Here is a 23791-nt window from a genome sequence, read left to right as displayed (position 1 = left end):
ATTGGCCGCCACGGGGGCGTCGGCGCGTCAGGGGCAGCCAATGGGGAGGCGGCGCGCGGCCACGGGGCACTGCCGTCTGCAGCCGTGGGGCGGCCGGGCCGGAGCCGTGAGGGGAAACCGGGGGCAAAGGGTTTCTCCAAATGGGCTTCGTGGAGCCCGAGGCGAGGTCTCTGCCTGTTCCTCCCTACGGCCGGTGCCCAGGCCCCCGCCTTCGAAGGCGACATTTAACCGTGGGCCCGTGGGCACCGGCTGTAGGGAGGAACAGGCACAGAGACTGCTCGGAACTGCCGCGCACGGCCAGTGTCACTGGCTGCTTGTCTAATTTGGGGAAAAAAAACCTACCCGCCGCGTCAGAGGGGGCTGCTGTGAGGAGTGTCAGGTCGGGGCTGCAGCCAGACGCCCCCTCCTCTGGCACCTGAAGCCCCTGAAGAGGTCTCCGGGTGGCGCTGCGGCAGGGCACCCGGCCTGGTGCCGCCAGCGGTGTGGGCCCTGTCTCGGCTTGCCCAGGTAGGCATCGGTGGAGAGAGGAAGGCCCAGGCGTCTCTCGGTCTCATGTCAAAGCCTGGAAATACCCAGCCTGGGGCAAGAAGGAGCCGGTGAATCCCCCATTTGGGAGATGCAGGCTGGAAGCTGTGCTTCTGAAAGCAAGTGCAAGTGTGTCGCTGAAACAACTCCCCCCCACCACGTTTCACTAGCAGTAGTTGTGCCACAAATGAAGAAACACAGCACTTTTTGGGGTAAACAAGCCCTGAGCGTGAAGGCTGGAAAACACCTAAACACTTTCTCTGTTCGGAGCTCCTGTGTTGCCTACAATCTGGCACTCGTCTGCTGATGCACTTGCCGGCACAGAGGCAGGCTGCGCGCTGCCTGTGAGGAAGGAGCAACCATCTTGAGCCTCCTGGGGGGCCTGTGTCCTAGCCACATTGCCTTCATCTCTGTGAGTCCTTATGCCACCAATGTAAGGGATAGTTATTATGCTCTGATGTAACTGTTACACTTCTGATGGTGTCTGAGAATGTGCTAATGAAGGTATTCGCTTGGGAAGTTGCCCAGGGTCACAATGGCTGCATCTGCACTGTTGTGAATGGAGCTTTACGATATGTAACACGGGGTGCAGGTGAATTTAAGACACTCAGTGCAAATTGTCACAGAGTAATTCTTTACAATCACAAGGTGCTCCAGATCATGTGGAAAGTTAAAAAAAAAAACAAAATTGAAATCCTTGCATGAAATCATGAGATACCAAAAAGGCTTACCAGAGATCTCAGGAACGTATCTTGTTGCTGTAGGAAGTCCAAGCAGCAATTTCTTCTGTATCTATAAAAAATAACCAATAAAGAGAAAAGCAATTCAAGATAGCTTTATTTTAGAACATGATTCACCCTGAAGTGTTCCATGTGTTTTAGGTAATCGAAGGAGTGCAGACAACTGTATGCCTCCATCTGTACATTTAGATACTACGTAGTATAGCTATTTGGAGAGTATTGCATGCTGTATAAAAATAAAAAGTAAGGAACAGGATGTTTTAATCAAGTGGTAAAATGATGGAAGAGACTTTATAACTGGATGTGACTGGTCTGAAGATGAATGACTGACCAGCCCTAGGGTTACAAAGGTGAGGGTGGGTCTCTCTGGTAAGAAAATGGACCGTAACTAGAATGTGGGGTGAAATTCATGAAAAAACACAGGGAAAACACTGAGCAATTAAAAAAAAATCAAAAGTCAGGCATTTTATATTGGCCTTAAATAAACAGTGACACTGAGGCAACTGTTTCATTACATATGCTAAAAGTCCACACAAATTACAGAGAAAAATCCATGTTGATAACAAATTACATTGCTTTTTCCTTGCCCCTTTCTGGATCAAAGTAGATGTAAACCTACTTTGAATTCCATGTTGTTATCGTCATTTTCCTAAAGACAGATTTACCAGAAAATACTGCTGTTAAACAGGACAATTATTTACTTCAAATCACAATTTTCCTAGGTAATTATGTCTGAAATATGCATGTAAAGTGATGTTTGGACAAGGCACCATTAGCCCCACTGGAAAAACATCAACTGGAAAAGCATGTGGAATCAGATTCTGGCTTGCATTTGCTGCAGCTAAATTACAGAATGGCACAAGAGGAATGCAGATGTGAAGACGGTGATGTTAAGAATGCCTGGCTCTTGAAATGGATATCAGAAAAACCGTGAAACACCAGGGCACACGAGGCCCAGCCACAAAGCACAGCAAAGCAAAAATCAATGAATATTTGGAACAGAATGCATGCAGGGGTTTGAAAACTGCAGTCATACCCACAGAGGATAGCCAGGGAGGGGTAACCATACCTTTCATGCCTTTCAGGAGGGATGAAGGGAAGAGGCACCGAGTCAGCTGTCCTAGCTGAAAAAGTGGCAGCCTCGCAGCAACCACTGCAACTTCAGGCAGATGGGAATCAAGATACGAAATCAGCAGCCCAGGTGGATTTGCCAGATCCTGTAAAATTCAAACCAGATACCTCAGAGAAAACTTGTGAGACCAAGTGACAGCGGTAGGCACGTTGGAAACTATCTGAACTTAACATATGAGGCTAATGAGAGGGATTTGTAATTGCATCACATCTCTGCACTCAAAATTCAGTCTCCTTCACCATGGCAGCAGCTAGGTGAAGGTAAACTGACACCACTAACAAGAAAATGGGACTTGACTTAAAAAAGAAAACCTGACTTAAAAGATATCCACAGCAACACAGACGCACACTGCGCCACTGGCATTAGTGGCAGTAAAATCAGTCATGGTCTCTGGGACTGAATACACAAAGCTTTTCTCCACCCCACTGCCCACTAATTAGACCCATGATGGCTGAGCCTAATCAGCGGGACACTGAGATTACTCTTCAACCCAGCCTTGCAAATAACTTCAATAAATCAGCAGGTCACTACCAATTTTATAAGTGGAGGCACTTAAGCCAATTCCTGAGATTTGATAATGCTTCAGATTATTTTTCTCCCAAGAACAAGAGGAGTTGCAGTGAGGATTGGTATATAATCAAAATTATTATTTGATCAGCATAGGGGCGATGTGACACCAACTGGAATTTTAACATAGAAATAAACAGCTTGCTTAAGAACAGCAAGCAGAGAATATTGTTTCTTGTATCAGTGATGAGCAGACATGCTAAAGGCTGAAAGGTCGAGGAGAGAGATCCCTTGGACAAGTGCAATCAGTGATTGAAAGGAGGGGGCAAAAAAGGTAAATGCTATTGTGGTAGGATCACTGAAGGAGGAAGAGCAGGTGGAGGAGGCTTTCTATGAGTGACTAACGAAGTTACCCAAAGAACAAATGGTGCCTTAGTGGTACCCAGAGCCCTGTTGGGAAGGGAGAGCACAAAGCTATTGCACAAGTTCATGGAAACATTTTTATACAAAGGGAGGAAAAAGCAGCCCAATAAGAGCCACTCTGTATTTTAACTGCATGGGAGACACCACAAACAATTTGGAGAACAGATTCATAATTGAAAATTATCTTTGACAGACTGGAGAAATGAAATGAGAAAGTAAAATAGGAAGTTAGCCATTAAGGACAAATGCAAAATTTTACAGCCAGACAGGAGCAATCAGCTGCTGAAGTAGCCACTATCTGGACTGCAATTGTGTGGAGTGGAAGGTATGGCTATAGTGCCACGCAACCTCAATGTGAGTCAACAAGGCCCTGCTATTGTGAAAAAAGCAAACATCATACAGGGTTATGCAAACAGGAATATAGTCTGCAGGACACATGGCACTCTCAGCGCTGGTGCACTTCGTTGAGGTACCACCTCCCATCTGGAATGCTGCATTTCAAAAAAGATATGGCCTGAGGAAGGTGTAGAGAGAAACACAACCCAGGAGTAAAGACTGAAAGAAGTGGAGCTGTTCAGAGAAGAGAAAACTGAATAAAAGGTAGAGTTGCCTTCATTTAGCTAGAGTGCAATGAGAAAAGGGATAAACAATTTTTAATGTTCCTTCAAGAGTAGGAGAAAGTAGAAAAGGTCAAAGTTACAGGAACAAGGATTTAGGATAAACATCCAAACCACAACATTGCTTAGGCTGGAAGGGACCTTGGGAAATCTGCACTCCAGCCTCCTGCTCAAAGCAGGGTTCATCTGGAGATCAACCCCGGTTGCTCAGACCTTGTCCAGTCAGGTCTTGAAAGCCTTTCAAGACAGAGACTGCACAGCCAGTCCAGCATCTGACTGTCCTCATAGGGAAAGTTTTCCCTACACTCAGCTGGAACTTCCTCTCTTTCAATTTTTATAACTTTAGTAAAGACGAGCTCTTCCTTTTGCTGACCTCTCTGTAGCACAGGGAGGTGACTGTTAGGCTCCTGCCCAGTCATCCCTGTTCCAGGCTAAGCAAGCCCTGCTTACCTGGCCTGTCCTCACAGGGCCACCACTCCATCCCTATCTGTCTTGGCAGTCCTCTCCGCCACCCTGAACTCACTTCAATTTACTGATGTCTTTTCCATACTGGGGGCTCAAAATGGATGTGCTATAACGGGTGCCAAGTAGAGGAGGATAATCACTTCCCTCAGTCTGTTGGCTGTCCCTGTTCATCCCGCCAAGGATACAGTTGGCCCTCTTTGCTCCAAGGACACACTGTGGCCTCATGTCCAGCTTGCTGCTCACCATGACCCCCAGGGCCTCACCTGTAGCACTGCTCCCCTGCCAAGCAGTCCCCAGGCTGTGTCCTGCCAGGGTTTGATCCATCAGCTTGCCCAGATCCCCATGTATAACTGCCTTGCCCTCTTGTGTGTCAGGTACAGCACCCTAGTTTGGTGTCATCCAGAAACCCAGTGAGGATGCACTCATTTTCTCCTCTAAACTACTGATAAAAATATTAGGACAGATGCCATCACAGACCCATATGGTACTTGTAACTGGTCTCCAGGGAGGGTATGAACTATTAATCACTGTCCTCTAAACCCAATGGCCCAGCCAGTTTTTCTCTCATCTGACAAGCCACCTATGCAGATGATAATAACCCAGGTTGGATACTAGGGTGGAGTGAGAGTCTGTCATAAACCTTGCTCAAACCATCTACTAGTAGTACAAGGAGGATGTAACCTGCTACTCTCTCTTCACTACAGATCTATTCCCCTTGCTGAAGATGTTTTTTTCTGTAAGATGTTAGAGCTGACACTACGTGTGTGCTTGAGAATCAGACTTATCCAAGGCTTACCTCCTTGGAGGCTGAGCCAGAAGAGCAACTAAATTTCTCTTTGTTGTGGTCAACACAGTCACATGAAAGGGTCAAAAATAATGAGTCAATCCCCCCACCCCCCCACCCCCAAATGAAAAGACATTAATGAGACCACTACTTGGTCAGATTTTGGCCTGTCTTAGACTTCGGAATTTCCCTTGCCCATCCCTAATCCAACAATGCAACAATTAATGTTGCATATGATTCCAAAGTCAGTAAGGCTGTCTGCTCACTTTCTACTTGTGCTTTGTCCAGAAATCAGTTCATGTCCTGCCTCAGAGTCCCTTTATCAAATCTCTTCCTCCTGCAGCTCCAGGACTTTTTTCTCCACCAACACAAGAGGAAACAGAGAAGCAGCATCCTCCATGTTCATTGGAGTGGAAAGAGGGAGAGGAAATGATGGAAAATACAGGACTGTTTTCATGTGTGAAGCTCTCTCTTACCTTTCTCTTAGACATGAGCAGTATTAGCTCTCAAGTGAAATAGGGATGGGTAGAAAAGGGAGGAGTGGTCTCTCCCCCGGCTCTTCCCACAGGCCCAGGAGGCAGGCTCGTGTGAAGGCTGCAGTGGAAGCAACTCCCTTCTTCCCTCCCTTGGTCTGGCCGGAATCCCAGACAGCTCCAGGAAGAAAGTGAGAACGATCTGAAACATGTCCAATATTCAGCTGCATAGGTAGCAAGACTTGAAATCAAGCCAGGTGCTGGCAAAGGCACAGCAAGCCTAAGCCTGGTAGACTAAAGGCTTTTCTGTGAAAAACAAAGAGGTAGGGAGACCAGCTTGATTGTTATCTGCTGCCTTTCTCCCCACTTTTGTCTTGCAGCTCACTGAAACCAGAGGAAAAACTTTTTTTTTTTTTTTCCCCAGATCAAACTAAACATGCAGTTTTAGAAACTGAGAGCTAGAAGTGGCCTACAGCACAGCGATTTCACAGTGCTGAGGAAAACAGAACTCTGGATACCTTTGTCAAAAACGCTTGGATTTGTCCCAAAGGAATACCCGATTTGTATTAATTTTCCCTTCCTCATGGGAACAGCTTGCAGAGTTCTCGATATTTTTAAGTTACTTGGATCAAAGGGCCAACCATATTCACACAAGCTGCTCCAGGGCTCCAGCTCACCCCAGAAGCTGCTGTCCCCAGCATCCCATCAGAAGTTAGCACCTTTCTGCTCTGCTGGCTTATGAATGCACCTAACTGCCTTTTGGTCCTGTCAAAACGATCTAGTTAGAAAGCAAACACCAAAACCGAAATTATGAAAAAAAGTACCGAACCTGATGATTATCAGACCACTGCTAATTAGGCATTTTCATCTCAACAGTTAGAGATAAGCACAGCCTTTCCCCTCCTACATCACATGTCGAAATGAAGCCACTGGCTACCAGAGCTCCTGTGTCAGCAGCAGAACTGATTTGTTAGCTTCCACTATTCAACCAATCCCACAAATCCAATTTACAGCTGAAACTTTCGATCAGTTGAAAGTTTCGATCAGTTCGAAACAGCTGAAAGTTTCGAACAGCTTTTTTGGCAGTAACCTCCAGCAGGAAAACAAGCACCTTCTAAAGTGCTTCTGCTACCGCTGCAGATGTACTATGGGGCTGCAGTATAGGGTAACAGCGTCCTTTCACTAGCAGTTGTTCTTGCTGGAGGTTACAATTTTGTAAGAAATAAAACATGACATATTAACAGGTGATTAGATGTATATGACTGATATGTACCTTGATGACAAGGAAGGATTGTTCACATAGATCAGGAGGCATGCTCCATTTTCCATATGTAGATTTAACAAATTTAATATTGTGAAAAGAAAGAATCGAGGCATTTGTAAAAAAAACCCCTAACCTTCGCTAATCGGATGAATTAAGAAATACTTGTGCACAGTTTTAGAATGCATCATGTATCAATCCAACATAAAGATACATTGATTTATTCTATAAACATTTGGCTGCAATTCTGTTTTTTTTCCAAATTGAAATTCATGCACTCCAAGGTAAAATTGTGATCTGGAGTAACACAGCTCAGCTTCATCCTTGCAATAAAGGGCAAAAGCTACAAACATTCTCTTCTGACACCCTTACCTGTTAGGCATTACTTCCTTACCAGCTGAAGTGAGTGCACACCAACTCAGCTGTGTTTTTCAGCTCTGACTTTTCCTGAACATGACAGCTTTTTTGGGCAGTCATCAGTGCAGCAGCAGCAGTTGTAGTTACAAGCATCTGGAGAACGGAGTGAATTAAACCCCCTCCCCCAACTGCTCTGAAAGCAGTTTCATTTTTGATATATTAAAAGCAGTATATTCAGTTTAAGGTGCTGTTGTAAAATAGCAGCAATGGACACAGTTGTTAACACCCAGATTTTTGCAGTCCTAGGAAGAATCATCTTTTAGAAGCCATGACCCTTCTGTTAATTCATTTCTTTAAACAAACATGCTCCTTCTGTCAAAAACAAGCCTTCTTGTTCTCTACAGACCACCGCTACAGAAGCTTGCAGGACCTCTCAACCAGAACCCTTAATCAATTCCCAACCTCAAGTTGCACTCTCTTGCTATTTCAGTTTTATCGAGTAGAGGTTTGTTGTTTGCCCCCTTTTTTTTTTTTTTTTAGTTCAAGACATGCTCCACCAGCTCTAAAAAAAAAAAGACAAAGAATCAATCAAAAATAGCTCAAGAGCCAAAAATTTAAAACTTGTAGTCTATGTCCTCATTAGTCATTTAAAGAGCAGCATTCCATCTAAAGGAAAGGGATAATTTTTTTCAGATTCTTATAAAAAAAGGCTTTATTTTGAACAAGTTTTCTCCATTTGGTTTTACAGTCTCAACATACATCATATTCATGGACAAGCAGCATTTTCACAGAATAAGAGCCAAATACAAAGAGGAAGCCACTTGGGATTAACAGTTTCAACCTAATTGACTCAGACTTCAGAAAATACTGTATGCTGTCACTTATTTGAGGTAAAGCAATTCCATAACTTAAGAGCCACTGTTTAATGAGCCAACAATTAAATATTTGAGAAGTAGGTACCTTTGGGAAGAAGGGAAAAAAAACCAAACCTACTCTTAGGACATTATGAGCAACAATAGAAGGGGAGGGTCAAATTTTCACTTGGTTTGTATTGGTAAACCAATAGTTTTGAATACCATGTTTAACCCAAATTTGTGGACTTGAAATTTAAAGTTTGATGAATTTTACTGGTAGTATAGATTAATAGTGAACCTAACTGAAGATATGTCACAATCTTAATTTATATGCTGAATGCTGTCACTAGGTAATCATTACATGATCAGGTAGCGATCAGTGCACTTTTTTCCTTCGAGTATCCAGTAAAATCCATTGCTTTCAGTGCCCATTATGGCATATTCCAGTTACATGGTTAATTTTTGGGTAGCTGTGCAATTATACCATAAAATGATGCATTTGGTGGAAGAGTGCTTTCTTAAAAAAAGGTGTACTGGGGGAAAGGAAGAAATCAGCATTCTGCTATCTTTTCACATAAAAATATACCTGCAGTTTAACAGGGTTAGACAAACAGATGAAAGCTCTTACAAGGACACATTTAGACTAGTTTATAACTTGTTTATAGAGCAAAACAACTTGTGTCATTAATTTGTGTAAAGACTATCTTCAGCCTTTTTAAATAGTATCCACATTATACTAGGTACTATTTAAAAAAACCTCAAGACTATCCTCACCTTTTTGAGCTTGACTTTTAAATTATCTCACTAGTAATCCTAAATCTCACTGAAGTGGAAATGGAACTGGATCAATATCCTGTAAACTGCAAGAACTAAGTCATCAATGTTAAATTCCTAATGCCTAGCAGAAATACCACAGGTTTCAGTTCAGCCATTTATTGCCAGGCACTGCTCAATTTCTTCCAGTGAAAAGAAAGCATAATTTTATTTATGTACTTGCAAAAAAACATAAACAGTAAAGCCATCTTCACATAGAGTGATACATTTCTTTAAAAAGCTTACTGACAAAATTCTGTAATCTGGTTGGCCAAGCCATCCAGTGCAAACAAAATTCAAATTGAACTGGTGCAAGAATTTAGTTGTAAGAGGCAAAGCAGACTAATTCAGAAAAGCTCATTTTTCAATATTTTGTTTGTCAACTCCAAGTTCCAGTGAGCAAAATGGTTTTATACTTAGTTCGGGGGCAGAGAAGAGCTGGTTTGTTAATCTGGCTGTGTGACACTTCTGTATCCTTTCTTTTCTTTTTTTTAAATCAGGGAGCAGATTTATCATTAAGCAAGTTATCTGACTTAGAACTAAAAAAGCACTAGTTAAGTTCTCTCCCCCATTGGAAAGCTATATTGTATTACATAGCTTCATGTCCATAAAGTTGTACCTTGCAGAAATGTGACCACTGACAAAAATTTCTTAGTACACTACACTTTGAATAAAAGTAGACATGAAGCTAAATTGCAAGTCAGCTGCTGTACAAATTGTCTCAAGATGTTCCAGCAACATTTCACTTAGAGCTTTAACTCCTTAAGAGATACACAACCTCCAATATATAGCTGTTGTACAACTCAGTTAAAATTCAGACAGAAAAATGTCTTATTTGTGAAGAAACTGCCATCTATCCATTAGCTTTTATTGCATTTCAGACCATCAGAAAGTGAGTAAAGGCAAAAAAAATATTTTACACTAGCATCCAATTAGTTTCCTATGACCTTGAATGCTAACAAAATGCTTTTCATTAAATGACGGGTAAGAGAACATAGAGTAAAAAAAAAAAAGTCAGTCTCTTAAGAAATTTGGTCCTTGTATTTAGGACCTAGTATTTCCTTCAATAGATCCTATGTATCATATTGCATGGAGCATGAGCGTTTTTAAAAACCTCACCTGCCTGTTATGAATCATTCCAATAAAAATACTACTTTTTTTGACACTGCACTAGGAAACTTTCTTTCCGGCCAAAGACAAGGAATTTAGTCAGGAGTCATAAAAAAACCTGAACTATGAACTCTGGCACAGCCAGGAGTAGTAACTCAACTACTCCAGAGTGCTTAGAAAATAGGCTTTAGATTTTACACCAAGAAATTGGATTTATTGTAAATGCCACAGTCACATTGATAGACAGAGCACAGACTTCTGGTAACAAACAAACATACATTTTTGTAACTAAGCGTTTCTACTTGGTAAATAAATGCATTTTGCACAGCCTTCCTTTTAATGTGCCTAAACTAACCTAAATAAGCAGACAGCATAGCAGAAAAGGGAAACTTATGTGAGTAACTGTTTCTTAAGCAGTATATTATTTTTATTATGTATATAATATTTTATATTATATACACACACATTTTCATCAACAGTTCAAATTATACCCGAATAAAAAAAAAACAAAACCAAAACTGGCGCTCCTCCAATACATTTACCACCTTTCCCTCAGGCATAGTTAATCCAGGTATTTGTCAAGATAAGAGGAATGACAGTTAAAAAGACTCCCCCCACAAGAAACAAGTTACACAAAGAATACTGTATCACTACAAATTTTTTATTCAGAAGCCCATCTTTAAAAAAAATCTCATTATGAACTTGTTTGGTCAAACTACAACACTTTCTAGCAGACATACAGTAAAAATGGCATGGCTCAGAATCGACCAGATCTTTCACGATCTCTTGACCGCCTCCTATCACGTTCACGTCCTCCTCCTCCTCCACCACCACCTCCACGACCACGATCTCTGGATCTAGACCGACGTTCACGGGACCTCGACCTGGATCTATGCCTTCAGAGAAAGTTTGAACATTTTATTGTTTCATCACATTCAGGAACTTACTTGTAGTACCACACAGTGGAACACTTAAGGATGTTGGTAATGAGGGAGAAGAGAGACAGTGTGGCATTAGAAGGATTGGTAAACTGGCACTCAGGCTGTGAAACCATGTATTTACAAACTGAACATAATACTGAGGAGTCAACACGTACTGTTAAGAGACTCAACTGTTCACTGCCAGTCACCATTGCAGTGATGTGCAAAACTTCAGGAAAGGCACATGGAGGAACCAAATGTACCGTTACACAGCTGTTAAAGCAGCAAGAGCAGGGGGACACCTGCTTTTGCAGTTATGAATAGCTCTTAGCAAGACACAGCAAAAGCCTACAGCTGTAAGCCCACTCTTATTAAATCAACTGCATTAATTAGCAGTTACAACTCTTATCTTTCTTTCCCCCCCCCCATTTTTTTTCCTACCCTCCACCCTTCCAGAAGCCATCAGCATTTGCAAATAATCTTCCCTGCCTCTGTGGTCAATGACTTAAGTTCAGGAAGAAAGCTAAAACCACCCAGAATGTACTGCTAACACAGCTACTATGGATTTATAGCTGACATGGCACTTGTCAAAGAAAAGAGCGATTTGAACGTTTTTAAACATTTTTAAAAAGTCAATTTTATAAAATAGGTAAACAGTACAGTTTTAAATAGATGTAGAAATTACAGCAGAACTAAAAAGCTCAGGGAAACAAATGCTACAAATGTCTTAAGCTTGCAGAATATTGTTCTATGGTGAGCTGTTTTGAGGTGGGAGTGCGTGTGACAATAGATTTTACTGTGCAGAATTACCTTCAGGTCAGTCCAGTTTATACAGCCTACCTGTGAAACCCCACTGACAGAACTGATTTTTTTTTTTTTTTTTTTGTATATCAAGCCTTACTGCTAACCCGTGACAGCTTTAACTACACAAAGAATTTAAATAGGGCCAATAAAGACAAAACTGGATTGAGGATTCAGCTATTTTATTTGTTTTACCACAGATTGAAACTAGGCTATGGGTAAAACAATCATATTCCAAAGCCTAACACACAAGTCTGATCTTTCTTGCAATAAAAGCTGATACCTTTTCACAGCATTACTAAGTCTGAGATACTCAGATTCATAGAAGCGACCAGAAGGCTAATACAAGAGCATACTTAGTCTTTTTCATAAATCAAACATGTTAAAAGCTTACATTTGTGTTTAATATTAATTGGGATATTTCAGTAAAGTATTTAGGCATAATACATGTACCTAAGCAACATGATCTACTCTTCCCAAAGTTAAACTCATCCTCACAAATTTTAAGACACTGCCAGTTAAGAGACATTTATAGGAAAAACCTGTTCATAATCCAAGGCTCCTTCTGTGATTCAAAGAAACCTACAAAATTGTGCTCTATTTAAAAAGGAAGCTCAACAATTTTATATGCTTAGCCTAAATAGCAAAGTCTTAAAAGCAAGTAGATTGAATCCAGATCAAAGGGAACCATCCACAAGACAGGTATCATAGTAACAGCAGGAGGTACTTTATACAAGGTACCTTATTACATATATTAAATTATTTATGAAAATGTATTTATCACTTTTTTTGCTATTAAGCAAAATTACTATTGCTTAGCCCTACTGAGAATTTCTATCAAGAAGGACCACATGGTGAGGTTAGCATTAATAAGAAGTGAGGCTCAGAACAGTGACTGCTTGTTACTAACACTAAGGAATAAATACAGGCTAGAAAAGTGAGCCATTAAATGTTGGAACAAGTAAGGCTGGGTCCTGAATATCATTATAGATATGCCTGACTGTGTAATACTGGAAGCAGCCAGTCTGAACCTGCCAAGATGCCCATCAGCCAAGTAGCCTGCTTCTAAGAGGCCACAGCAAATATATTTAGAAGAAAGTAAGAGGCATAAAGCAATACTTCTAATAGTGTCTGCCTGTAATAGTTTACAGTTTGGAAGTTTGAACCATGGGTAGTCCCTATATACCTAGTAACTCAGTAAATATTCTTCTCCTTGAACCCTTCCTTCTCTTAAAGCCATATTAACCTTCACCATCCAATAGCACCACAGAGCAAGAAGCACCATAACTTTGTTGGTTTTTTTTTTTAAACAAAGACCTATTTTCCTTTGTTCTGAACTGGCCCCTTGCTAGCTTTACTTGATGCCCTTTCATTGGCATGCATCAGAACTGCATTAGAAAAAACAAGAGAGGACTCAAGTTTAAAGATTTGCCTTCAGAGTTTTCAGCAACTGATCCTTAATTTACCTGTTTTAATTGTGTTTAAAAGCAAACTTACTTTTTACGACGCCGCCCATACAACTCACGTCTTAACTCTCGAGAAATGGGCTTCAAATGCATAAAGTTGCAGAAACCTCCTCGTGTACACTCTCTGAAACAGAATTCAAGACAGTTAAAATTACCAGCTCTAAACTGTATCTGGTTGCCCTGAGTCCTAATGGACCTCTACCCATCTAAAAGGTAGTTAGTTACTTCTACCACTGAAACCAGTAAATTGAAAGAATCAATTACTGACACTGACTCATTCCTAGATCAAAATCCTAAAAAGATAGCAAAAGTCAGGAGGTTCACCGCAGGTCCTCCACATTAACATTACCTAAGTGGGTTTTTTCCTACACTAAGCTCCCCATAAAGTCACACCCAAGCAACCACCCTGTCTGTGCAAGCATTTCAAAGATACTGTCACAGGCAAACAGGAAGTCACTTTTTACCCCATTTCATATTGACGGCAACAGGCCTCTCTGAAGTCAGTCACAGGTGAAAGCTCAGCATGAATGGGCTGTCCATTAAACCAGCGATTGTTCAGGTCAATCACAGCCTTTTCCGCATCTTCTTCACGGCGAAACTAAAATAAAAGTTAACATTTTCTGATGTTAGAGAAGCAACTGATTCCTATCAAATCAGTCAGTTGAGTGAAATCACAGGCTTAGGACTCGTAATCAAAGTAGAAACTACTTCAGAGTTCCTGGGACAGTCCATCAAATCAAGGGTACAGCTAGCTTTTCATTAATCAGGACTCAGAGTTAATCAAAACATTGACAGTTTCTCTTAATTATGTTCTATTTGGTCTTTGAAGTTTTATGGCTTGCATTAAGAAATACAATAGTAGATATTGTTTTCTTAAGTACAACTTTAAAAAAGTGAATGCTTAAGAGTACTTTCTAGAGCACTAATGCTCCAAATATAATGGATTTTTTCAAACATTTCAGAGAAACCTGCATGAGAACTAAAGCACTCCATTTGAATTAGAATTTGCAAAAATCTGATCCTGTTTTATGAAGAATGTAAAACTAAAATCTGAAATTCCTTTTCACAGCTAGCCACTTGCAAATTTTTAAAAGCTACTTTTATTTCTGATTATGACGTACACAGTTGAGAATTTTAGGCATGAAAATACTTTCCAGTTAAGGGAATGTACAGTAAAAATATTCAAACTCTCATACCTCCCCAACACTGTACACACAATAAAAAATTTCTGCAGGTGACAACTCTTTACTCATTCCTCAAGAGATACCAGTGACTTAAGGGCTAAACCTAAGTGCTTCAGTTCACACTTTAAAACACCAGCTACTGCCACATGTAACTTGGTTACAACTGGGAAGCTGGAAAATAAATTCACCTGTTGAAAATAAACACACCTGTTGCAAATAAAGCTCTGCTCATAATGAAGTGTTTAAAAGGCAATGTGATGGGAAGACAGACCCCAAATTAATCCCAGTAAACCAAGTAGTCCAGCAATTGTGACTGTTTATAACAATGTAAAAAAGGCATTAATCTTAATGAAAACAATACAGACTTTGACTGTCAAGAATGCTTCTCACTACCTCAACATTTCCTTCAGATTCCATCCACATTTTCACTCTTTTTACTTTCTAAAGTTGGAGAAGAGCTTACATCCTGAAGAGCTACTATCACAAAATCTACAAGCATAGCTTTTAAAATTATAAATCAATAAATACCACCCCTTATTGATTATATAAACATCTCTTTATCCTACCTTTACGTATACATTTCCAACTAGATGATCTCCAAGGTTATCACAAACATTCATCTCCTCAACTTCACCATATTTTTCTTCCATTTCTGTGAAGACCTCCTAAGCACAAAGCCACCAATTAAAAGTTTGCAGCTCATTAGTTATAAGCACAGAAGTATTGAATTTAGCTGTTAGTAAGTACAAAAGAAGGCCCTCCTTAAAAAAGGAAGCAATACAAACCCCCCTTTTTTAACATTTCTCATTTTAAAATTAGTACTTGCTTGGCCTGTACCATGTCCATCTGTAAGCTCAGCACTAACAGCATACAATAAAAAGCTATGGAAAACACTATGCATACACTATTTACAGAATACATAAGATACACCAAAACCACTACATATAAACGATATTCTATAGTTTTACTTAATTTGCTTATAATTAAGTATATTTTAAATTTACAGGAAAGGAGGGGATTATTCAATCAAAACACTATCATTTAAGTTGCTGATTTTTAAGCCAAGTCTATTATAAACAGTAAAGTTCAAACTAACACGGGGTATACCAGGAAATATCAAGCACTTAAGTTTGTATTACAAACACCTGAGGAAACAAAAAACATCTAACTCATTCGTGTTGACAAATCCACAAACACTTTAAAGTATGTTCACATCTTTTACATACCTCAAAGAATTCATCATAATGTTCCTGCATCTCAACATCGCTCACAGCACCTGTAAAAATCAAGAGTCATATCGATTAGAGCCTATAAATAAGGAAGAAATTTTGATCATACTACAAAACAATCTAGAGAGGCCATCTGGAGCATAAAAGACACCATATAGCAAGGAGCTAACTAATAGGAATATTAAAAATAAGTATATGTTAAGATCTTTGAGTCCCCAAAGTGTATGTCAAAACATTACATTGACATGATTAAATCAAACAAAGTTTTAATCAGAGCCAAACTTGTATGCCACAAATTTAAAGGGGAAAGGAATTACTCTGAAATATCACTTAAATTTAATGTACAGTCCCACCCCCTATCTACCAATAATTTTACCTAAACAGAAGGCAAGTGCTTTGTTACATCTGCATATTTAAAATCATGATTACAATTTAGTGTTCCTCTTCCTACAGGCAGAATTTCATTTTAACATATCCACCTCTCCAGCATATACACTAAAATTTGAGAGTTCACAATGTAACACAGTCCAGAATTTTTTTTAACTTGCTCAAAATAATTACTCAAGTGACACACTTTTCTCAGTGCCCTCAAAGAAGGGTACCATAATGCTTTGCAATAGAGAGCAATTTTCTAGTTTAATTTTGAATATCACTTAATTTTTCTGTAGTCCTGAAGAACACCTTTAAGTGCGAGACAAATCAGCCTTATATCCAGGTTAGATTATTTTCATGCTCCAAGCCGGACTTATTATAAATGAGTGCTGCTTGCCTGCTGCTATAAAAAACAACGTAAGTTTGGCTGATTTTTCAAGGCATTAAGAATACAAAAATTAATTTCATTTCTTTCTTCCAGTCTACAGCATTTTAAACTACATTAAGCTGTGTACATTAAAGCCTAATATATTAGCTCTTCAGCAGCTAAGTGGTTTATTAAGATCAAGCGGAGCAGTTTTAAAGTCAACCCTGCATTTTACACTAGAAAAATATTCTAGCCTTTGAATTACAAACACTACTGTTTTAGTTTACAGAACGTGAAAGACAAGAAACTAAGCCAACAAAGCTGAGCTTATTCACTTCAGGCTGCTATGAAAAAAAAGATGCTTTGGGCTCATTCATTTTTGGCTAATATTGCCATTTGGATGAATTTAAATTTTTTCTTCTAAGGCTCTAATATTAACCAGGCACATTCTCTGTAGCTGTAATTAATTTTCTTCCACCCAGCTCACCTCCTGAAGAAGGCTAAGGGACATTTGTTCTATAGTTTAGGCTAACAATATTTCTGTATTTGAAACATGTTTGCTTTAAGAACTTTTTTCTTCCCCACAGTTACATAGCAAATTAAGGAATATCAAATATTAAACCAGTATTTCTAGCCAGTTTAATACTTAACTATATTCCCAAGGTTCTGCCAATACCACTGATAACAGCTTACTAGTACCTAAGGATTTTTTTTTTTTTTAAAAAGGTATCAGACAGGGGCTCTGTGAGCCTCACTGGGAATAATTATTTTTTACCAGATGGACACATGCTAAAAACTGAAGGAGATTTCATTTGTCAAATTAGGAGATCATAAACAACAGTTAATGACTACTTGAATGTCCTTCTAATGGGGGAAGCGTACATATGCACAGGCTTTACAAACATTTGTATTCCAGGGCTACTGGTATCTGAACCTTGAGAAGCCCAATTACTAATTAAAATACTCAGGAAAACTACTGGTGTTCAAAACTAAGGTTAATCCTCTACGACGGCAATAGAAAGGAAGACAGTTAAGCAACAACAACAAAAGCATTAAATAGCTACCCAAGTTATCCATTTAAAAATACATGCAGTACTTAAGTAGGGACAAATATCAAAAACCCTGGGAGCCAGGAGTTTCAGCAAACCTACTGGTAACAGAGCCCCAGCTCTACCACAGAAGGTACAGTTAGGCTCTGTTAAATTGCTACCCATTTGTCAAGACAAACTAGAGTTGGATACCAGCATTCAGAACGCTAGAGAATCTGTTCGACTCTTGCAGCTGTACAGTCTGAACAGCTCCACAGACCAAACTGCTGTAACTCTGTGCAAATTAGTTACCAGCGCATTGAGAATTTAGGGACAGAGTGGAAATACCCAACTGTTCTTTTTTTTTTTTTTGGTTGACTGAAACAACATAAACTACTAAGCATCCACAACAAAGTCTACAAACCAATAGAACTGTTTAAGCATCTAGACAAACTTACATAGCTCATTACATATCTAGCTTGATTGTGTGACAAAAACCCCTCAAATTACTTAATTGGGCCATTATTGCTTTTAGAAAGAGAAGACAGTGTTGACTTTTAAGTTAGTGGCTGATTTCACAAAGCAGGTCTAATCAAATGCTGGTAACTAATCTGAACTAGTCTATAATCCAACAGTCAAAAAAAAGGAATAGCCAAACAAAGCTTTATTACCACACAGTCAATATTCACTTCAGCAAGAAATATTAGTTAGAAAATAACACCGATCCTTTTTGGTCCTAAAATTTTCTTTTTTTTTCCCTTTTTAAAAAAAAAATCTTATTCTAATATTGATGATTCAATCACAAGGATATAATCAGTAATCGCCGATCAACAATCCTCGTCATTTAACTTCTGCCAGTCTCACAGTAGGTGTGTTTTCTTATGCCCATTCCTACCTCATGAGGAGTCATTAAATTAGTTCATGACCATACCCAAATGTTTTCCCCTCCTCAAAAATACTTTTAAAGATATATTTTTCTTAAGTACATATGCAACTTGGTTTTGGAATTTGAACTTTCAAAGCATGGAAGGAATTTTAAGCATGCACCTATCCAAAAAGGACAGCTGCCAGAAGGGAAGCATTTGTCAGTCAAAGTGTATTGTTCCAAAGTAGACTCTAAATGGAAGCTGCATTAACCTAGGACAAGTTTCTGCATGCAGTCTGAAAAGTTTCAAATTCAAGTTCTCTTAACATTTACAGAGCAGGAAATTTGTTTGGGATGAAGTAAACGTGTCATTGTCCTGCTTTTTTAAAAGACAGTGGAGCCTAATGGATAGCACAAAACATACAGAAAAGCATTCCTAGGATGCAGGCAACTGGCAGGGAGAAAGGCGAAGGGAAGAAAGCAGTGCAACCAAGACTGCTTTGCAGGGGAAGTAAAATTTCAACCCTTTTTGATTTAATAGATGGTATTCAGATTCCCCTCATAGTTTTGGAAGTAGGAAGGAAGGTGAGTGGGATTAAAAAAGTTTGGTTTTTTTTTTTTTTTTTTTGTGTGTGTGCGTTTGTTTTGGACACATTTAATGTAACGTGGTCAGTTTGATCTGTTAAACTAAAATGGCAGACCAGCTTAAGTCGACACTGAGCTCTGACAATCAAGCCCAGGGAACCAGTGAAGGAACTTGTATGAACTTACAGCGCAAACCGTCAGCAGACTGGGAAGAGTTTTGAGGGTTACGGTAAATGTTCAAGAGGGCAATGGTCTGAAATACAAAACGCAACAACTTTATATTATGGAAAATAATTTTAACAAGAAACCGGTTTCCTTTAGGGTCGCTTTAGCCGAGTCTGTGCTGAAAGAGAGGTGGTTATTCTCTCCCAAGAAGGAGAACTTTCACTTAGCTGGTGACCTTTCTGAATCATCCTAACACTGTAAAGTAATAGAGATCTCATGATCCTGCATTATTGTATTTTTCTTTATTTTATTCACCAATATTACTATAGAGTGGTGCATGCTTTCAGGCAGATACATAATAGATATTATCCAAACAGAGTTATGAAACTACAAGCATAATGACTGGTTTGAATTTGGCTTTACTGAATGGTTTCTTAATAGCAAAATCCCAGGAAAGGAAGTAATACAATAATTACAGCATAACATGAAATCTCCATTTTCCTAAAAAAGTTAAGATGAAAGAAAACCCACAGTTTTGGGAAACTTACCGTCCATCACATATACCTATTTTATTTTATTTTTCTGTTAAATCAAGAATTTGAGAAATGTCTGCAGTTTATCCCTTTAAAAGGAACACAGTGTTACTAAGCAATCAAGTTTCACTTTGCAGTGCAAAAGAGAATCTGCATCAGGTCCAATTTATGCAGTCAGTTCTGCACTCTGAATTGCACACATTTGACAAGCTCTTGATCTATGCGCAAGAAGAGTTCCGTCACTTGTCCTGTTTGCAACAGCTTTATGTCAGCAGCTCAGAAGCCAACATTATTTTCTCATAATTAGGAGTGGGCTCTTTAACACCATTCTTTAAAAAAATTTCTCCAACTGTGGGACTTACAGTGTGAGCCGTCAGCCGTCTGTGCACTGTTTTGGGGGTTACGATAGATGTTTTGAATCAAGATGGTCTGCGGGGAAAAAAAATAAAAAGGGGAATTCTACTGGCTGCTGTGCATATAATAGACAATTGCAAAGAGACAACTTGTTTGCAAACAGCTAAAAGTAATATTTTATTCTTAAGACTTCCTTTTGTATTTGCAGAATATCTTCCAAAATTGCATCCAGACCATCATATTATGAAAACAGTTTTAATTAACCACCAAGAAAGAGCTGCATTTGTCTCAAAAGCTATCCTCAAAATGGGAGTTGAGGCCCAGTAACCTAAAACATCAAACTACATGGTATTACAGAGATGCCTAGCTTTCAAGACCAGATTCATTATTGTAAGTCTAGGGGAAAAAAAAAAGCGTTACGTGCACAGCATAATACATAATGCCACAGAGTCTGAAATGTTACACCAGTCAGGTTTTTAGGGAAGAGCTACATCTCATTTTGTGTATCAGGAATTTCTTGGTGGAATTTCTGTTTAAATAATATAATAGCATCATAGGTTCACATGTTTCCGAGCCTTCAAATAAGGACAACATCCTTTTAGCCCTTCTGCTTTTTACTTGAAGAATTAGCCCAGGCAGACTTGAAACCTTACATTTGTACCGTTCTTCTTAAAATCAAGTTGTCTGAAAAAACAAACCATGTTTAAGTTAGTAAACTAATATTACAAAAAATTTCCAAATGTCCATATCACTGTAAGCAGCTCAAAAATTGAAATTTGATTACTTAAAATACAAGCTCAACGTTAGTATGAATTGCAATCCCCAAATAATTTTAGCTTACACATTATTATTAGTCACAGTAAGAATTCAGAGCTTAAAGAAGTCACAGGACCAGCAATGTCATACCTACATATGCTGCCCACTTAACACACAAAAAAAAAATCCATAAGATCACATTTCTAAAAAAAAAAAAATATCACACACTTGTTTTATAATGGCTGTGGTCATACCAACCAAAGCTTTGTGCTTCCATGGCCCAGGTTTAAAGTTTTAGCCTACAATCGGAGAGAGCCAGAAACATGCATATAGTTACAGTGTTTCTGCTGATTGGTGGTAATTTGATCACCCTGTATTGCACGACCTTTCCTAACACAGCTCTTCTACAAAGTAGCTGCACCAGCAATAGCAACACAAGATAAAAATATTGTGCCAGTAATGTCCCATTACCAAGAGACCTGTTCTTCTATTTTCTATCACAGCTGATTATCAATCCACATACAAGTAAAGATTTCTGTTCCTACACATCTGCCAGGTGTGTTAGAGATGTTACAATACAGCACATCTGCCAGGTGTGATGCTGTAGCAGTCCCAGACATCACTGGATGAATGACATGCCCTGTGCTGACCCACCTCAGCAGGCATCACTAACTGCAGTTTCTAAAGCAAAGCTAAAGGCTGCACTGACAGAGGAAACTGTTGCTACATATGAAGTTTTTCTGTAAAAAAAAAAAAAAGTTTTGTTTGTTCCATTTTGTGAGTTTTTTTTCATTATGGGTTTTGGGGTTTTTAAAAAAAACTTAAAGACAACTACTATGCAAGTTGTCTAATTTAGAAATATTTTATAGCAGCCAATGACCTAAATTCAGGTCTTTAAACAACCAATCACATTTCAGCATGTTCTCCATGTAGGTCAGCAACATGGATTACTTTTGAAAACCAACAATATTCTGAGATACAATTATTAAAAATTATCAAATTCCCAGAAGCAGAAAACTGGTTTTGTAGATGAAGTACAAGCAGCGGTCCCTACTGATCAGTCACCAAGACAAGTTTCCCCTAGAACTCCCTCTACCCACTCACAGACTTGCAAAGTCTAATTTCACGAGCACCACTGCTCTGAACACCAGTCACGTGGATAGTACTTGCCTCCCTAATTGTCCCCAAACGAACACCAGTCACCACTCTCATCAATTTTGCTTCAAGTCAGCTAAAATGAACTTGCAGAGGACTCCACTTCTATGTAAGCTTTACTTTTGTAGGCAAAACTGCTGATAATGCAACAACTTCCATAGGTACTACTTATACAATACTCCCAAAGAAATCTATTTACTTGTATACCTTGACAATCAGCAGTGATAGAAAGGCAAAGTATATAGGTCTCCAGGAATGTAATTTCTGAAAACTATAAAGCTCATAATAAAACCCCTATCACCTACTGCACCTTCTTTTTCTTCCTGGCAGACATGCAGTCACACCTCACGTCTCTAACAATATTCAGATAGCCAAAGATTAAATAATCTGTTAAATCTGACATACACACCCTCAACAACCAGGCAAGTTGTTTTCAAGAAACAATTTTTTTTGCATTCAAAGTAAGTATGTGTTACTCAGAATTTAAGAGCCTGGGTCAGAGAGCAAATGTAACGACAGGTGAGTCGTTTTTATGTATATAATAGAAGAAAATTAATAAATAAAAGACTTAAATTCACACCTTTGAGATAGGCGGAATATGCTGTAATTGCTTGTGATTATAAAAAATCTGGGACGGTTCAAGTGCCTAAACACCACTGAGAAGGCACACTCACCTGAAAGTTAGCACTGGTTGGTCTCTACTACAGGCAAGCTTACAACAGCATCGCTTCCTGCAGCCATTAAGGGTGACAGGAGATAATTAGAAATGCTGGGAGAAGTAAATGGAATACCCCCAAAAAAGCAAAAACCCATATAAACTGGGGCCAAAAGTGAACTAGTTAATCTGGAGCTCAGTAATTATTCTCTTGCATCTGAGAATCTACATTTCAAAGCAGCAAGAATATACTTTCACAAGAAAGAGAAAACAAAAAGGAAAACAAACCTGGCTAAATGTTGGTTTGTTGTGCAACCGAGAACATCTGTCTCCATGACGACAAGCTCCAATTTTGAAATAAAATGAACAGTTGACTCTGCAAGTAAAAAACCAAAGTAGTTACATATTGGAATAGAAAACATTAATATTCAATTCCTATAAAACATATGCCCTAAATGCCTTTATCTAGACATGGAGAAGTAACACAGAATAAAAGTCAAAACAGTATAGGAAAGCATTACAGCAAATCTATTCATATTCATTCCTCTTTACCCTTAATTTACAGGGAGTCATCTAATTAACTTATTTCACCCACTACTCAAACCCAAAGTGCATTCATGATACCACCACAGACAGAAGCAATCACTACTGTTTTACCCTTCTGGTTCTCCATTCTTGGCTTTATATCAGTTTCAGTGGGTGATGGGAAATAATGCACAAAACAGTCTGAAAAATTACACTACAAGCTAGATGGCTGTGTCTTGGTTCATGCAACTCTTAGTCTAGGCAATATAACCTGCTTTAAGGCTGATACAGTTGCACCTACCTAATGTTTTAGAAACCACCTGTTTGAAGTTATACTCTAACGGTAACTCTAGACTGCTGCCAACACAGTATTTGAAATAATTCAGGTAACAGAAAAATCATGTCACAGAGAATACACATAAGCAAAATAAATTCATTTTATTAAGTCGTGCCCATGAATGTAGTTAATTTTAAAGGAAGCATTTAACTTTTTTTTTTTTTTTAAACACAAGCTTTTATTGAATTACCTATCATCTCATGACACCTTTAAAACTATGCTGGTTTAGAAATGCCAATAAAACTGTCACATGTAAGTGTAATTCACATGGAATGAAGAAAGAAAACCATAAGGAGTTTAGTTACCTTGACTGGGAAAACTGAATGCAAAATTCTGAAGGGCAAGAAAACTATTATGGACTATATATGGCTAAGTGAAATGTAAGAGTTCTCCTGGAAGAAAGATTATTATTCCCATGCTCACAGTTAACACC

The 23791-nt window shown here is 39.0% G+C and overlaps 2 protein-coding genes across 9 annotated transcripts in view; both read right to left on the bottom strand.

Moving 5' to 3' along the window:
- LOC113482625 (cystathionine beta-synthase-like) overlaps positions 1-2402 on the bottom strand; it is a 29590-nt gene extending 27188 nt beyond the window's left edge. For 2 of the 4 annotated variants that reach the window (XR_003398892.1, XR_003398893.1), the window contains exons 1-2: positions 2335-2402; positions 1257-1317 (exon numbers count right to left, since the gene is read on the bottom strand). The gene's annotated coding sequence lies outside the window, so the exon portion shown is untranslated. The remainder of the gene's footprint in view (positions 1-1256; positions 1318-2334) is intronic. The other 2 variants (XM_026853445.1, XM_026853453.1) reach the window with 2 other exon arrangements.
- A 6988-nt stretch (positions 2403-9390) lies between these two features.
- U2AF1 (U2 small nuclear RNA auxiliary factor 1) lies at positions 9391-22875 on the bottom strand. 5 transcript variants are annotated; one of them, XM_026843727.1, is made up of 9 exons: positions 22785-22875; positions 22516-22572; positions 19939-20005; positions 19065-19131; positions 15659-15708; positions 14999-15097; positions 13713-13846; positions 13280-13372; positions 9391-10957 (listed from the first exon to the last, which is right to left on the bottom strand). In XM_026843727.1, the coding sequence occupies exons 5-9, from the start codon at positions 15686-15688 to the stop codon at positions 10819-10821; spliced, it is 495 nt and encodes a 164-aa protein (XP_026699528.1). In that variant the 5' UTR covers positions 15689-15708; positions 19065-19131; positions 19939-20005; positions 22516-22572; positions 22785-22875; the 3' UTR covers positions 9391-10818. The 5 variants fall into 5 exon arrangements, with proteins under 5 accessions (XP_026699528.1, XP_026699555.1, XP_026699544.1 ...); XM_026843754.1 differs by lacking the exon at positions 19065-19131 and adding an exon at positions 20584-20614 and having other exon boundaries at positions 22785-22869; XM_026843743.1 differs by lacking the exon at positions 19065-19131.
- Positions 22876-23791: the final 916 nt, after the last annotated feature.

Source organism: Athene cunicularia, assembly GCF_003259725.1.
Source record: "Athene cunicularia isolate RWA chromosome 1 unlocalized genomic scaffold, athCun1 chr1_part1, whole genome shotgun sequence".
NCBI lineage: Eukaryota > Metazoa > Chordata > Aves > Strigiformes > Strigidae > Athene > Athene cunicularia.
The sequence above is the reverse complement of the archived record's forward strand: the minus strand, read 5'-3'. Positions and strand labels throughout refer to the sequence as shown.